At 44.7% G+C, this 15,980-nt stretch overlaps 6 protein-coding genes across 6 annotated transcripts; 3 read left to right on the top strand and 3 right to left on the bottom strand.

The window, feature by feature from the left end:
* Positions 1-662: 662 nt before the first annotated feature.
* Positions 663-857, top strand: BKA55DRAFT_496994 (uncharacterized protein; the record flags this gene model as incomplete). The annotated part of the gene is made up of 1 exon (XM_046186419.1): positions 663-857. The coding sequence occupies one exon, from the start codon at positions 663-665 to the stop codon at positions 855-857; it is 195 nt and encodes a 64-aa protein (XP_046055718.1).
* A 999-nt stretch (positions 858-1,856) lies between these two features.
* Positions 1,857-2,711, top strand: BKA55DRAFT_587813 (uncharacterized protein; the record flags this gene model as incomplete). The annotated part of the gene is made up of 1 exon (XM_046194702.1): positions 1,857-2,711. The coding sequence occupies one exon, from the start codon at positions 1,857-1,859 to the stop codon at positions 2,709-2,711; it is 855 nt and encodes a 284-aa protein (XP_046055717.1).
* A 1,215-nt stretch (positions 2,712-3,926) lies between these two features.
* Positions 3,927-5,630, bottom strand: BKA55DRAFT_629504 (uncharacterized protein). The gene is made up of 2 exons (XM_046196922.1): positions 5,550-5,630; positions 3,927-5,173 (listed from the first exon to the last, which is right to left on the bottom strand). The coding sequence occupies exons 1-2, from the start codon at positions 5,592-5,594 to the stop codon at positions 4,361-4,363; spliced, it is 858 nt and encodes a 285-aa protein (XP_046055716.1). The 5' UTR covers positions 5,595-5,630; the 3' UTR covers positions 3,927-4,360.
* Positions 5,631-7,992: 2,362 nt separating this feature from the next.
* Positions 7,993-12,278, bottom strand: BKA55DRAFT_547522 (uncharacterized protein). The gene is made up of 6 exons (XM_046191032.1): positions 12,072-12,278; positions 11,428-12,020; positions 10,486-11,368; positions 10,334-10,431; positions 10,081-10,268; positions 7,993-10,017 (listed from the first exon to the last, which is right to left on the bottom strand). Exons 2-6 carry the CDS (start codon positions 11,868-11,870, stop codon positions 8,387-8,389), a joined length of 3,243 nt encoding a protein of 1,080 aa, XP_046055715.1. The 5' UTR covers positions 11,871-12,020; positions 12,072-12,278; the 3' UTR covers positions 7,993-8,386.
* A 1,506-nt stretch (positions 12,279-13,784) lies between these two features.
* BKA55DRAFT_682045 (uncharacterized protein) lies at positions 13,785-15,323 on the top strand (the record flags this gene model as incomplete). The annotated part of the gene is made up of 6 exons (XM_046198285.1): positions 13,785-13,826; positions 13,881-13,949; positions 14,009-14,081; positions 14,147-15,010; positions 15,067-15,188; positions 15,237-15,323. The coding sequence occupies 6 exons, from the start codon at positions 13,785-13,787 to the stop codon at positions 15,321-15,323; spliced, it is 1,257 nt and encodes a 418-aa protein (XP_046055714.1).
* A 242-nt stretch (positions 15,324-15,565) lies between these two features.
* BKA55DRAFT_531625 (uncharacterized protein) lies at positions 15,566-15,942 on the bottom strand (the record flags this gene model as incomplete). The annotated part of the gene is made up of 1 exon (XM_046189236.1): positions 15,566-15,942. A coding segment is annotated over one exon (377 nt), but the record flags the coding sequence as incomplete, so codon positions are not given.
* Between the last annotated feature and the right edge of the window lie 38 nt (positions 15,943-15,980).

The following is a 15,980-nucleotide window of genomic DNA, read 5'->3' as shown; positions in this document are numbered from 1 at the left end:
CTTCTTCCGGCGAAAAAAGCATGAAGTTACTGCCATTTTAAGAGATAGGATATTTTCCTTTTTATTAAGAAAGTAACCTTTTATATAGTACCCTCTATGCCTTAGTAGCTTTAATAGCTAAGGAGTAATATCCTTCCCTTAAAAGCTTAATAGCCGCGATAGTATACGTCTCAAGGTTATGAGCTATATATCGCAAGATATTAGGGTTTCTGGTGTTAGAATTGATATATTTTTGTACTGCAGTAAGAGCCGGTTTAGGGCTTTTAATTAATATATCTATCGTCTTAATTAAATAGAAATTGCAATTATTATAACTAAATAAAGTAATTACCTTATTGGTGTTAAGGATGTTAAGTGGTAATTTCGTTGCGATGTTTGTGAGGGGTAATGATATATTGCGGGCATTATTAGTATAGTAAAGAGGGATAATTTAACTAAAGGAGTGACTTATTTTTTTGGTGGGGCTATATATAAAAATAAGGTATCTAATTTATTCCCCAGTTACCCGCCCCTTTCCCTAGTCAGCCTACCCCCTGTGCTTGACGCACGGGCACCTACGGTAGAAAGGAAAGCACGGGGGGTCGGTCTCTAGACCCTACCCGAGTACATCTTTTCTACTACCAGCTACCCCACTTATACTACCACCTCAACTCAATATCACAATGGAGTCTACCAAGAACAACGCTCGGAAGATCTGGGCCGCTGTCGTTCGTCACGCCAAAGAGCATCACCAATCTGTGCATGCCGCAGTCAATGCCTACTATCCTCAACCATCATCACTTTCTCCTCGCACTGTCGCAAAGACAGTCCACTCGACCTCATCAACTCCCCGATCTTCTTATGAGACGGATAACTGAGAGTGTCTGTTATTGTTCTGGTATATTCGCTTGCATATTCGCTTGCGTATCAGCAGGTTTGGAATGAGAATACACGATGCTTGGAAGAGTATTGGCATAGAGCCAATGGGATTTACAGCGCTTGGTATAATCGGTGTTTATTGGGCCACATTTCTTGCTAGCTGGGATAACTTGGGAGAGTGGTGTTAGGATTGAGTTAATATGATAATACTTAAATGTTTTCTGTTTCCATCATGACGCAACAAAGGCGACTGCAGTAACTTGCTGGCGATGCGCACTCGGCTGACTTTGGGCAGAGAACGCAAGGGCTACAGACAACATCCATTTTAGCAGGTTTTCTACAACCACTAATCGGTTCGTGCTCCTTACCTGATCCGATGTGACAAGCTTCTAGCGAAACGGGTGCTGTAGCCGCTGGTGCTCAATCCTTATTGCTCCCATTTTCGGCCCCCAAGTTAACCCCTGTCTTTCAGGATTCATACCCCTGCGTCAACTGGGTCTAGCAACAACATTGACCCTCTTAATTGGAAGGAGGTGAGCATGTGGTGCAGATTGTTTTCAGCTCTTACTCAATAATTACCGCACTTGCTAGGACAGGACTTCAAAAGCGCTGACTATTTCTCTGGGCGAGAACCCCGCTCTCTCGCACATAACATTTCCCTCGTCCTTGGACCAATAATTTGGCATTTTATAACTACATAACGACCTTCGCCAATCTACTATACAATGCGTCTCTCGCGAGTGATATGCCTTCTGGCAGCTCATGGGCTGTACATATCTACCGTCTCCGCGGTTCTCGACCGGTCTCGCTCCCAGTTCCGGTCATGGTTTCCCACAATAGAAAAATACTCCCAAGAACATTGGATGAAGGAAGATTGCCCTAAAGAGTTCGAGGCCTATTTCGATGAGAACCTAAAGGATGAAGGTGGTGCTCACGTGTACTCAAGCGACTTGATGAACTGTATTCTCAATGTCTATGGAGAGGTCAATAAAGCAAACATGGCCGTCACAGCTATCCTGCTAGCGCTTCTTCCCGGAGGCCTGGTACAGTTTGGACCTAGCATGGCTGAGATAAGCCTCCTGAGCACCCGCAGACCAATCCTTGCCATGCTCCTAGGCTTTGGACTAATGTCACCAAACCCTAACGAGTTTGATTACGAGGCCATATTGGAGAAAGCCTCTAACAACAACGAGCCCCTTGTGCCCCTACGCATTTTAGATGGACGCTCCTTCGCTGCAAAGGTTCTTGTGTCTCTTGTTGAATATGGCATCGGGTTGGCCGCGACGGGAAACTTGTTCTGGGAAGTCTATAGGTTCACGTATCAGGCTATATCCCTCGCCCCGATGGTCGTCTACATTTACGGCTTGCCAGAGACATCTATACTGTTTGGTTGGGCCTTTCTGAACATACCAATCTACCTGCTAAGCTTTGGCGTCTTCGCCTTGACCTTCCGCCGGACGGCACCAAGAAGCAATCTTGTTAGCTTGATCGTTGGCGAGCTGACTCCTTGTGGCCAAGGCCGAAACCTTACAATCAGGCGTCGAGACAACAGACGGTTTCAACAGAACCTTCTTGGGACTGCTGTCAGAGTGATTGGAGGTCTTCATATCATTCTTGGCACTGTTCTCATCGGTAGCATTGTTCTTATCCCTTTGGCAGACTCTTTGCCGGTCATCTACACCTTTGTCTTCGCGGCTTTATTTACAAGGGCTGTCTTGGTTTACGAGTTGAATGGTCTGGCGAGAAAGACGACTGTAGAGAAGGAGAACATGTCACGGGAAGCTGATGCTGAGGCCAAAGGTCTTCTAGGCGTCAATTGTATCCCACTGAACCAAATGGATATGGAAGAGTAATGCGATCTGATAGCATGCCAGCACCGTGACCACAGGCCTGCGCCTACTGTCCAGCAAAACATTTGACGGCCACCCCAAGTTGGAAGTAATCATAGGTTACTCTAGAGGGCATATTCTATATATAATCGACCAGATAAACAAGGCTACAGCTTTATTTGGCGTGCAACGTAGGTTTACAGAGGTTATAGGTAACAACATTTGGATCACAACATCGGGAATGTTTGATATGCATTTATTGCGTTACCTCTTGGGAAATATGCCTCTTAAAAAGCAAGTTCAGCGTCGATTATTCTTTTAGCCATAAGAAACTTGGTAGAAAATATCTGGCGATAATTAGAAGAGAAAAGATCCTCGATGAATATTAACTTAAGGATTTTACATCTGAAATTCCAGATAAATATTATTTGGTTGAGCAGATTTAGACACTGCACTAAGTTAATAGATCTTCTAATTTGTTTATACAGCCTCTCATGACCTTTGAATTTTGAGATAAGCACAATAACAGGCCCCTTAAACCCCGATCCCAGGTTTATTGCACGTATGGATGTGCCAAGAGAACACGATAGGGACAGAGCTGTTAGTTTTCTGTACATAGGAACTGTGAATCAGGCAGTAGCTCCTCCTCGCATCTGGCCTTTATAATTCTCATCTACATGACGTTTCAAATTGTCCTTTCTCGTGAATGTCTTGCCACAACTATGGCACATCCCGCTCATGGGTGGATAATTAGTTTGCTCCGCCTACAATTTATGCGTATTCCATACATGGCGCTATTTTTCCTTTTCCGCACTTGCCTTTTCCCAAGTACAGTCTTCCTTAGGACACATTCTGTGGTGGCGCAGATGCTGCCTGAGAACAGACAACGTGAGCTATCAGCATGGGTTTTATTATATCTACTAAGATCCTTGACAATGACGATGGTATAAGGGTGACCACTTACAAATGTTCCTCTGTAGTGGCAGCTTTATGTTTGCAGTCTTTCCAATTGCAAGTAAGTCGCGGTTTTCTTCTTGGTAAATTGGCCAGAGAACTGCCTGTAAAAGAATCCTACTATACAAAGGTTAAATTAAATCCTGCTGTATTATATCATTTTTATCTATACTAACCTTAATAACCCTGGGGTTTTCTAATATTTTCTTAAAAATTACCTTTAAAATCTATACTTTCTATCTATATATATTAATATAGTAATAAGGCTTAATAAGAATAACCTGTGTTATTTATTTACTTTTTATTTATATATACTTATGCTTCTAATCTCCTACTTTTATTTTATTTTAACTACCTTTTATAGGCAATTAATAAGTCTCCCTCCCTTTTAGCTTAGCTCTTCAGAGTAATGCGCTAGGCTCTTTATAAGTTACTAGCTCTAGGCTTCTGAAAATGGATAGATATACTAACTGTTAAAATCTAATTAGCTATAATACTTATAGCCAATAGCAAGATTAATAACTTGCTAAATAATAAGGAATAAAAACTTATTAATATATAAGTAAAATAAACTTAGAGACCCTAATATATATATATATTTTATACTTATAAGTTTTATTATAGATTTAGTGTCTAGTTTGAGTCAGTATATGTTAATCTCTTCCAAGATTCGAATCGCCCCCGTACTGAGTCACCAGTTATTACAATAGAAATTCATGTCATGTACTTGAACTCGGAACTCCGGTAGAAGAACTGGCTCTCGCGGCTCCGGTGGAAGAGCTACCTCTCCGTCCTTGCATAACAGCGACCAAACGGTTCAGGATACTGAACTCCAGCTTGAGTTTGACGCTATATGCAAAAGCTTTGTAGCTGGTCTGGAGGCTGTAGAGATTGGCATACTCCAATGCAAGGATGGTTATGTCGAGGATAACAACCAAAATGCTCACGCCAATCAGATGTCGCATCACGTCCCTATGCCCATCGCGTCCGGTGATAGCGGTGACTCGCAGTAACTTTGTTGTTGCGAGAATATAAAGGCCCGATATGACCAATTCTTGAAGGAAGAAGATTGTCACTTGGACCTTTTCCCATATTGAATATGGGTTAACGAAAGGGCCTGGGTTAGATGAATTAGAGCCGTAAACCAGAATGGTCGTCGGTACGTAACAAATAACCGCGTCGACATAGATTGCAATAAGAACAGCCCGAAGAATCCTCGGATGCCGCAGGACAAGGTGTAGTCGCGAGTATAGGACCATAGACTTCCCCGTTACCATCGGCCACCATCCCACGACTATCAGTGTGACGTATATGTACGGATTGGTCTCCGGCCGAAAGTCCTTGAGGATGAAACCGATAGTGTATGGCAATATACCCCATGTGGCGGCGACAAAGCTCCAGAAATACAGCCCACCCCATCTCTTGAAGGTGATCAAGATACTGTAGTTGAGTTCGATGAAATTGTACATCGCAATAGCCAAGAAACAAGCAATCACAAAGGCGTTTGGTCCAGTGAGAGGGGCTTCTCGGGCCTGGGGACTATCACTTCTTGGTATCATCATCAGGATGTGCCAAAGAAAGGTGAGGTATTTGGATGGTCCCCGGGGCCAAGTGTGCCGAGTGCTATCGATGGCTGCGCTGCCCTCAAGCCGGATTGGATGAGCATCGAGACAGGGTGGTAATTGCTAAGCGACGTGTTGAGCTAGGCCACAACGCCCGCTCGGTATCGTCTCATTCAACCAGGAGGGTGAACTGAGTGAGTTATAACATAGCAAATGTGATAACAATTCACCATGAATGCCGGTTGTCGATGTTCAGGAGCATATCGTCATACCCTCAAATGGGCGGGGTATCGATGAGGAAAAGCCACTTGGGCTAGCTTAGAAGGCATGAACCAATGACAATCACGCGAATGGCCATCGCTTGCAACGTTACCAATCTATAATTCGTCATACAAGCAGTGTTTCGTCCCAAGTTACTGGCAAGCCTTTAAAAAGCGCATCTGATTTAGCTGGAGCAGTTGCGAAATTTAGTTGAATTCTCTGCTTCGGGCCGTGGTCATGAACAGGATCGGGTAGTAAGACATATACGAGATCGTCGGAGAAGCGAGCGTTCAATGGATTTTCATTTGAATCATGTCTTGAAGCAATTTTAAATATATATAATTACATCTAACATACACAATAAGCGAGCGAAACACCATACTGTGCGGCTAAAGAATATTTAAAATTTTAATAAATAGTTAAAAACAACTCTCCTGTAAAAGTTTTCCTTGGCATCCGCTGTTAGCGTTCTGCTAGGGCAGAAAACTTTTGCAGGCCAAAATGGCAGCAAAGGCAGCTGTGGGGCTAACGGGGCCAGAAGAAAGGGACTCAGAGAGTTGGCCTTTCTTCGTGAAGAGTGTCTTCAACGACACTGAGCTTCGCAAGCTCTTGACATCGCCTCCGGGCGCTGTTTACTATGTGTTATCTGCGTCTTCTTTCTACCTCGACATTTCGGCTTCGCGAGCTTGCGACATTTCGGGCTCTGCGCCCTCGATTTTCCCCCGCACGACCGACCTCCGCAGCCTACTGTACCAATTACCACTGGTAATGACAACCATTACCCAGTTGTTGTGGCCCGTGCACCTCTATTTTTGCATCCCCTGCTCCTGGGTTGTAGACGCTGATTCTCTGTTGCCGCAAATAGTAAACATCCTTTAGGTAGTAAAGGGTGCGGCTGAAAACTTTATCATAATGACTGTCATTTGGAAAATCAGTCGTCGTGACCCCTTTTCTGATCGTTCTATCAGACTTAAAAACGCATCCTGGTATCCATTTGCGCAATTAGTATGACAATCTCCTGGCCATTCTATTAATTGAATAGCGGTGCCGGTCGAACACCAGACTCAGAGAACATAATGGCCGATGATGCAGTGTTCTCACGACTCAGGCTATCTATCGACCCTCAAGCTCAGGTGCTAATTTGCTGTCATAACACATGCCGTTCCGCCCTCGCGCCTAGTCCGGCTCAAGTCAGCAAGCATCTCCAAAGGAAGCACAATATAACTACTACCAAGCGCCGCCAAGTCATCAATATTTTAAAAGCTCTTATTTAAAAACTAAGAGATCTATCTAATGCCTTAATCAGAGAAGATAGCTCACCTTGCAATCCGAACCTAAATCTTATTCATAGGCTTATATTCAGGTTCTATATCAAATACACAGGCAGCTATTAAGTCATTTCCCATCACATAGCCTCAAATTATACAGAGAAAAGGCTTCAGTTAGGGGTTCAATTAAAGGCCATATACGAATCTGCGTTCCTGCAAGCATAGACCAAAGTCCCTTAAGGGGGCATTACTAGATTATCGAATATGCCAGTTCCACAGTTAGACCGGTCAGTAGCAAGGAAGCTCACGACCATCTTAAGGACATCTTTAAGCATAAGCAAGGCAGGCAAAGACTATTAAAAGAAATCAACCCAGCAGATAGAACTGGCATAGACAGGAACACACAAAGCACGAGTTTCACAGATCTCAAGCACTGGCTAGAGCGAACCGGCTAGGAGAAAACCTTCCAGGGAGTTGATCGAGAATTGCTCAGAAATCTAATCACTATACCCTCTCTTGTAAGCTTATGTTAAAGCATGGTACTAAAAGCGAAAAGGAACCTACCTGGTTATCTCCGGTCTGAAGAGCAGATAATAAGCTCTGTAGATAGTGAAACTAGAATTGCTGCTCTTATTGCTGCTGTGGATGCTGTAATGGACCGCTGTGAGCAGATTGCATAAATGATAAGCAGAAGCCTGTTATACTGGCTATGTAATATATAACCCTATATTTGCTACTTTAAGCACTTCACCTGAAACTTGTCTTGACTGGTGCAATAAGGGACTTCTAATAAAGAATAGTAAGCTGACTTGTTATTTGGGCTTGATGCGACCTGGAGCGGGCAGATAATTGCTCGTCATTTATCTATATATTGGATGAGACTCCCTCTTGTAAACAGGCCGCGAGTTCTATCTCAATCTTCAATATTCAATCCAGCTGCTCTCTACCACTAAAAACCCATACCTGGTCTACGGCATCTGTATCACATCCCTTCACAACCATACATATCTCATCCTTCATCTTTTCAACACTTCTTACAGCTGCCTCAGCTGCTGAATTAAAGGTTAACTACTACAAAGACAGCAGCTACTCTAAACAGACAGGCATCTTACTGCACCCTGGCACTAGCTAGAGATGCTATAACTAATAATAAACTGGCTTAAATAGTGCTAATATTGCCGATTATACTTTCCCTAATGGTATATATATATGTACCTTTTATATTCATAAGGACTACATAGGTACTTCCAAATCAGTAATCTACCCTATGTACAATTGTACCTTAAACTAGGCATATAGATAGGAGTTAATAAAGTGCGCAGTCATTCATGGCACACGTTAAGAATTCCATGGATTCTAAGGTCAGTCACCTGCATCAAGTTCAACGAGACAAGCTTCTCACTACATCTACTACTTGTATTGGTGGTTCTAGGACTAGTTCTTTGGTCAATTGGTTGTACCTTCTGTTAAGTTGTTGGGAGAGTGAGATTTGGGTTAGTGGTCTGTCGTTTACGTTCGTAACCTGAGAGATGGGGTATAGTAGTTTAGCATGATACATTCAAGCATCTACAATTTCTGTCGTTATGTATCATAGCATCTGACTAATCACTCGGGGCTCAGTCATAGTTACCACTTCCTGAACTAGTTCTCGCCATTATAACCAGAACTCAGCTTCTGTCCTGGAATTCGAAGACTCAGGATCGCCAAGCATAGGTCTCTGGGGATCTATGGCAATCTCGTCTAATCTTCTCATCCAGCCTTCAAGATCCTCGGGTCCGTAGTCACCTTCCATCCAAGACACGTCACTCTCACAAGATGTCCATTTCACGCCACAATCTTCTGCTTGTTTCAACTCTTTCTCTGTAAGTTCTTGAGATTCAATCTCCTGACACACTTCTCGCATCTTCGGCAGCCAAACGTATCCCAGAAACGAACTGAAGTCGGTCATGCTATCGCATTCAATATCGAAATGATCAACGAGATCTTCTAGACGTTGTAACATAGCAGAATCCTCCTCGTGGATTTCGTCAACCTCCTCAGGGTCCAGAACAGAATCTTGACCATTCGTCCTTAAGTCACAACACGTATGTCGGAGTTCCAAAGCAGAGAATGTCAAATAGCGTACAACGGCAGAAGGTACCCAGCTTTGGGCGATGTCTCTATCGGGGAGTAGAGCTTCGAGGATGCGCGGCAGTGACATTACATCTGACTCAAGAACAAATGAGTATCGAAAGTAGCCACGGCGTAATCCAAATCCTTCCAAGAATCTCATTAAAGGAGTGCAACCTTGTAAAGAGCAATGGCATTGGCATTTGTCGCCTAGAGCCTCAGACATGGTGACATCCGCTACCGACGGCGGAAAGACACCATCTCGCATATCGTCACGTCTCGTGTCACGTCTCGTCTCAGCACCCAGTATTTTCATAAGATAATGGGCCCACGTTGCAGGTGCAACTACCCCAGAGACGAAATTTGATGGGACTACAGCCGCAATGTCTGCACCTTCACTGGACCCATCATTTATTGTCCAGTAGATGTACGGTGGTGAGAAGTTCAGGTGCTTTCTATAGGCGATGCTCCACATCATGCGGTGGAAAAGAACAAGAAAAGCAGTCTTCCTGCTGAAACCCAGTGAGTGAGCATACACGGCCGTCTCCCTGTCCGTTATGTATGCAAATATTGAAGTAGAGCTCTTCAAGAATTCAGTCAGGAGGTTTCGCTCGCACACCATGAGATGCTTTGGTATATCGACAGATCGAGCTGTGAGATAGTATTGGGCTTGGGTGGCATATTGGTCCAGAATCCACCCTCTGCAAACGTCAAGGTCTCTGACCTCTGCCGCAGATAGCTTGGATACAGCTAGCTGCTCCAATTCCCTTCTTCTTCGCGCAATGTGTTGGACAATGGCCATCCTGGTTCGCTGACATGGAGTGTTCAATCCAACTCTCAAAGAGCGTTCGAATAGCACAGAGCCTAATTCAAGAAGTCTCTCCACCAACCTGCAGGTATCGCAGGGCTGTTCAATATCTTTCTGCTCGTGGATGGCAAAAGCATAGTCTATTGGGTAGTTCTGCATGTTGTCCGCGATATTCAAAGCCTCAGAATTGATATCTTCTAAAACAAGCAGAGCAAGCCGAGGATTTCCAATCTGAATGGCAATATGGATTGGTGTTTGACCACAATAGTTGACTTCCAGTTGGTACGATGGGAAGTTTTTCAACAAGCAGCCTACTTCTTGTTCATTGCCTCTTATAATTGCTATGCTCAACAGGTTGAAACCGAGATCTATTACAAATTAGTGTATTTCAGTATAAGTAGCCAATGAATTTATAGTTCTTAGTTCCTTACTTTGGGAGACTTCGGGAAATTCTTTAAGCATATATAGCTTATGAGACGGCAAGTCTATGACACTGTTGTAGTTATAATTTATCAAATTGTCACAGCAGGTTAGGAGTGCTGATATAGTTTCAGGGACTCTCATATTGTAAATCAACCAATAGTTCTCCGCGACCAATGATAGAAACGGTTGACTGTTACTATAGCCAGTTAGTAATACAGTTAAACTGGTGTAGATATACAAGACGCTATTTCATAAACGTACCCTCTAGTAGTGTTGTGGATAACCGGCACTTTTATAGCAGCAAGAGAACGGAAGATATATGCGACATCATCTACTGGCTCGACATATCGTTCCCACGGCTGTGAAAACCCACAGTTAGCATGTAAAGGACCAGCAAAAACCCAAATACTTGCCTTCCTAGACAATTCCCAAGCGAATAAGTCAAGTACTGATTCGCCATATTCGTTCACATCGGATCGCGACGCCTGACGGTTGGCGTAACATAGCTCGAGTCGCCTCATACAGGATTTCGCAATTGTGTGAAAGTCCTCGACAACAAAACGTGATGGAGGTGACCTCATCTTGAGGTCGACAAAGGTGCTGACTATTTTGAATGATGGAGAAGACTTTTCATCCACTGTTGCAACCCAGATAATATTCTGAGCCAAACTTAATCCACCAGCACCAGTTGTAAGAGACATTGAGAAACGAACAGCGCTTTTCAAGATTCTAGCTATTCTCGGAATAGAAAGACCAATGACACTCCTCTTCTGTTGGGTCGATGATACTACCTGCGATAAGGGACATTCTGGGGCATGGTGAATTGTCTTTTCGAGCTCTGTTTCGAAGAACAGCAAACCAAAACGGCCCTCATTGCGCCGCAAGTCTCGACGCTTGGTACAGCGACAAAACTCTTGCCTACTGGTGCTTAAAACACTATTGGTATTGGGCTTCCTGAAGCTATGCACTGTCGTTCGACTTTGAGCCCGAAGTACAGCATCGCATAAAGTCTTAAGATCTTGTTGATATGCCACCAGGTGCGCGAATTGAAGCCGAGTGTCCGGGGTATCGCGTAGGTGAGTGAGAATTTCGTCAATCCTTGGATCAGAATGAGCGGAAGCTCGTTGAGATATAAGCTGAATCTCCTGATGAGCTTGAGTCAAGGTCTGATTTACATGCTGCAAGGCCCCTGACTGTTGTAACATCACTCTAGAGGTGCTTTCGGTTGTCGTTTGGATGGTATCAACAGTCTTCTGTAACTTCAGAATAGCCTTGTCCTGTTCATCCAAAATGGCCCTGAAGTAAGGTCAAAGGTCAGTCATCAAGTTCAAGCTGACTAGAAGGGGGTTACTCACAGCTGCAAAGTCGACAAGGTCGTCTTAAGAAAACTGTTCATTGATTCTAACCTCTCCTCCAGCCTGGTGATATTATTCTTTTTGAAAGGGTAACTCCATTTGCGCATAGACCCTTTTACCTTGGCGATGGGGCCATCCAGTAGACCGAGCGGCCCTTGCAAGTCTTTGAGAAGCGCCTCGAGAGCTTTGAGCTCAGCTTCACATGAGCGTTTACATTCTTCAACGACATGTTTTGCCGTCGCATAATCATCTTTGACTTTGGGAATCATCTCACCAATTGCCTTCAAAGATGCTTGGAAGATATTCGCATGTTGCTTCGCCTGTTGGAGATCTTCGTCTCGTCCCTTGACAGCATCGAGATACTTGGAGATTCCAGTATATAGCTGCAGACCAAAGGAAACTATTCCGACAGCGGTGCCGGTTATACCGACCGGCTCTGCCATCTTGCAGTTGATGCTACCAGCCGAGAAAATTGTTCATGAGGGGTTTATGGGAAGGGAAACATCGATCAGCACAGTGGGAGTGTTGAGGAGATCGGATGATGCGAAAACGCCTAGCGAGTGTTACGGGGCCTGGGACTGAACTACGCTTCACTGCAGCTGTGTCAGCATGCATTTCAGCTTGCACCATGTTGTGTAACCAACGGCTGGAGTCACCGAGTACAGTTCATTCTGGGTGAATCGCGATAGAAAGTATAACATACTACTCAATCTGCCAGAGCTCTCAAGATTGTAACGGTCCCAACACGGGAGTTCATAATTTCTTTGTGACTTGCGAAATAATTCGTGACAATCGCAACCAACGGATAGTAATTCGACTTTCGTCTTAAGTGAGACCAGCAGATTGGGCGAAGCCTCATTTTCAACCCCCCGGTCGTCTACACCAATGAAGTTCAAACACATGCTGCACTACTCTCCTCGGCTAAATTATCTACAGAATGTTTCAACAGCCTCCTCAAGTATTAAAGACAGAAACGGGGCGTGTTTCTAGTTTTAGACCAATCAGCGATCATAGATTTTCAACAGGGGCTTAAGATTTCAAAACAGCTTTTTACACGCATTGCAAAACGGGCCCCATTTCGCGTCGCATCAGTCCGTGCCAGCCATGTAGACTTCAACCTACTTATCGAAGGTCCATCATAATCGCTTCTCGACACTTTTCAAAGGGCCGACCTCAACCTTTACGTGATACATAGATCCACTCCCAAATAAGCCAACTAATATTCCAGGCTGCAAGAGCTACATCTTCACTTCAATTTACCCGAACCCGCGATTATCTGTAGGCTTTGCGGCTACGCCCTCGCTGTAGATGGCGACCGCGTTGGGCGTCATCTGGGAAAAGAGCATCAGGTTCCTACGCATAAGTGTCGAAAGATAAATTTCCTAGTCAATTCCCTTCAACATCCTAATCGTGAAAGCCTTCCCCAGCGGCCAGATATCTCAGCTCCTCACCCTCATCTACAAAAACAACAGGGAGCCGCTTGTAGGCATTGTGGACTGCGATCAACAAGCAAGGACGTCTTCAAACAGCACGTCAGGAGCTACCATAAGTATGAAATCGCAGCTACAAAGCGCGAAAGAAAATACTGGTTTCGTGATCATATCATCGATAATTTAGAGTTTCAAAACTAGAGATCGGAAGATATCAAGCGGTCCTGGATCGTGTCTTCCAAGTCAGCCCCAGAAAAGGCGCGACGCAGCAGACCCCTTCAAGCAACTCCAAGCTCAATCCAATTATTTGCAGACCAGATGCTCCTAGAAGAGCGCAAGCGTCTTGGGTTACAGCCTGATACATAAGCGACGACTAGTGATGATTCAACTACGCCGGCAGTGTTAACAAATTGGATGCGGCGAACAGGTTGGGATCAGACGTTTGAATATGCGCATTGCGATATTCTCACATCTCTATTGTGTATGCCTTTATTATCGGAGCAGGCCTTCCACTTAGGGATACATAAAGGGCAAGCATTGAGCAGCTCAGCGGTCGATGAGCGCAAGCTCCGCTCTATCGTCCAAACTAGTGGCCTTTAAAGTCTTGAATTTGTGTCCTTGTACTTAAGTAATAATCGGTCGGCTATTTACCAGGGCTATGTTTAAGTTTGCGGGGGTAAGAAGCTTGGAGCCGGTATAGCCGACGGGCTACTGTAGCTTTTTATGTTATCCACAATTTATCCGCTATTGGAGGGGTTGCAAGCCATAAGAGTTCCCTCCGTCCGCCCGCGTCATTCATGAGTAATGGCGACTTGAACCTCTTGGAGCATAAACTTCCGCAAGGTCACTTCTCGTCACAACATTCGTGTCGCTCGCGGAATCGATTTACTGAGACCCGACTCAACCACATTCTCATTCTTTCTCACAATGGCAGCACGACACATTACACGAAAGCTTTGGCAGCCCAAAGTGAGAATCCATGGCGGTAATGTAAGGTATTTATAATTCGCTGACCTTCCTCAGTTCCCTATGAAACATCAGCGCCGAGGTCTTAGTCTGCAAGAGCATCAATCTAAACAACTGTTAAGAGAGGTAGGTTTACGACATTCCTTGTCTAGAAAGGATTGTGATAAAAAGGCTGATCTACTAAGTTTGGCATCCCAGTGCAGAATGGAAAAGTAGCAACCACGGCTGCCGAGGTGCGGGAGGTCATGCGTCAATATGGTAAAGTTATCTCCTTTCTTAGCATGGTATCAACCAATCTGGTATGCTGACTACCAGTCTTGCAGGTGGAAAATGCGTCATCAAATCTCAAATTCTCAAGGGCGGCAGAGGCAAGGGAACATTCGACAATGGATTCTACGGCGGCGTCAGAATCGCAGAGCTCCCGGAAGAAGGCGAGCAGATATCCTCTCAGATGCTGGGACATCGCCTTAAAACCAAGCAGACGTCAGGAGAAGGGATACTTGTCGAAAAGGTGCTGGTGGCAGAGTTCGAAGAATGCGAGGAGGAGTGGTATCTCGCCATAGCCCTCGACCGCGAACGGTACTCCCCAGTTGTGCTTATCTCAAGAAGTGGCGGTGTCGACATTGAAGACACGGCAAAGAGCGAGAGCGGTAGCTTGAGAAGCTTTCATTTCGATTACGCTGAAGGCATCACACCAGATCTTCTGAAACGTCTCCGTACAGGTGTTGGTGCGAATTCTGCCGAAGCAGAAAAACTTGGAGCTATCCTGACCCGTCTTTGGGACCTCTTTTTGTGCAAAGACGCCACACTTCTGGAGATCAACCCTCTAGCCCGCACCGGTGAAGCTAATTTCAAGTGTCTTGACGCCAAATTCATGATTGACGATGCTTCGCAGCGACGGCAGCCCGAGCTGTTCGCCCAGCGAGATATCCAAGCAGAGGTTCCCGAGGAGATTGAGGCACAAAAGTATGGGTTGGTATATATCAAGATGGAAGGGAATATTGGCAATGTAGTCAATGGTGCAGGTCTTGCTATGGCTACTAATGACGCGATTGCCCATCACGGCGGTGCAAGCGCAAACTTTCTCGACGCAGGAGGTCAGGCTACGAAGAACACCATGCAAAAGGCATTTGAGATTATTCTTCGGGACACTCGGGTCAAGGTAATTCTCGTTAATATCTATGGAGGTAAGGGAGAGATGTTACATCTTAATGCTGATTCTGCGCGAGCTGACATGTTCCAGGTATTATTAAATGTGATATGATCGCTGAATCCATTATTGGTGCTACCAAAGAGCTCGGACCATTGCGTGTGCCGCTTGTTGTTCGGTTGCAGGGGACCAATTCACCTGAAGGATTGAAAATTGTTTGTTTTTATTATCTGCTTGCAGGTTCTTTGCTAATATTCTACTAGCTGGAGGATGCGAATCTTGGATTCTATGTTGAATCCGAGTTTGGAGAGGCAGCAAAGAAGGCCGTCCAGCTTTCCAAGTCCTTGTGACTTGGCCTTGGTTTTATATAAACTGTATTTTGCTATCTCATGGAAGTAATCAACTAAGTTTCTTAGAACTAACTTCCTATTACTAGCATATATGTTATTGATGTAATTGCTTAATACCCATACTCTGTCTGGCAACATTTCCACTCTGGCAGCTTAGTACGAAGACCTGAAGCCATGGCCAGTATAAACCAACTATCCAACCTCTTAGAATTTGCAGGTTACAAATCAGCTTGTATATTCCCTTAGTGCCATCTTGGTGGCTCCGGTTCAAGGTTAGAGAATGATATTTCGGGACCTAATGGACCCGATCGTTCAGGGATTTTGTTAGTATACAACGAAAGCAACTCGTTCATAACCTGTCCCATGACCCCAGGATGTGGCACTACAATAGCTCCACTATCTGCCAAAGCCTTCGCCTTGGCTTCAGCAGATATATCACCTGATTGCAGAAGTGCACCGGCGTGACCCATGGTTCTACCTTCAGGGGCTGTCTTACCAGCAACCATGGCTATGATTGGCTTTGGATTTCTCGTGATTCTCCTGTAGTCCTTAATGGCTTCAGCAGCTCTGAGTTCTGCCTCCCCACCAATCTCACCAATAACAATGATGCCCTCTGTTCCTGGATGACTAAAGAACAGCTTAAGGGCGTCCACAAGT

Source organism: Fusarium redolens (assembly GCF_020744475.1).
Source record: "Fusarium redolens strain MPI-CAGE-AT-0023 chromosome Unknown BKA55scaffold_1, whole genome shotgun sequence".
In the NCBI taxonomy this organism is placed as follows: Eukaryota; Fungi; Ascomycota; class Sordariomycetes; order Hypocreales; family Nectriaceae; genus Fusarium; species Fusarium redolens.
The sequence above is the reverse complement of the archived record's forward strand: the minus strand, read 5'-3'. Positions and strand labels throughout refer to the sequence as shown.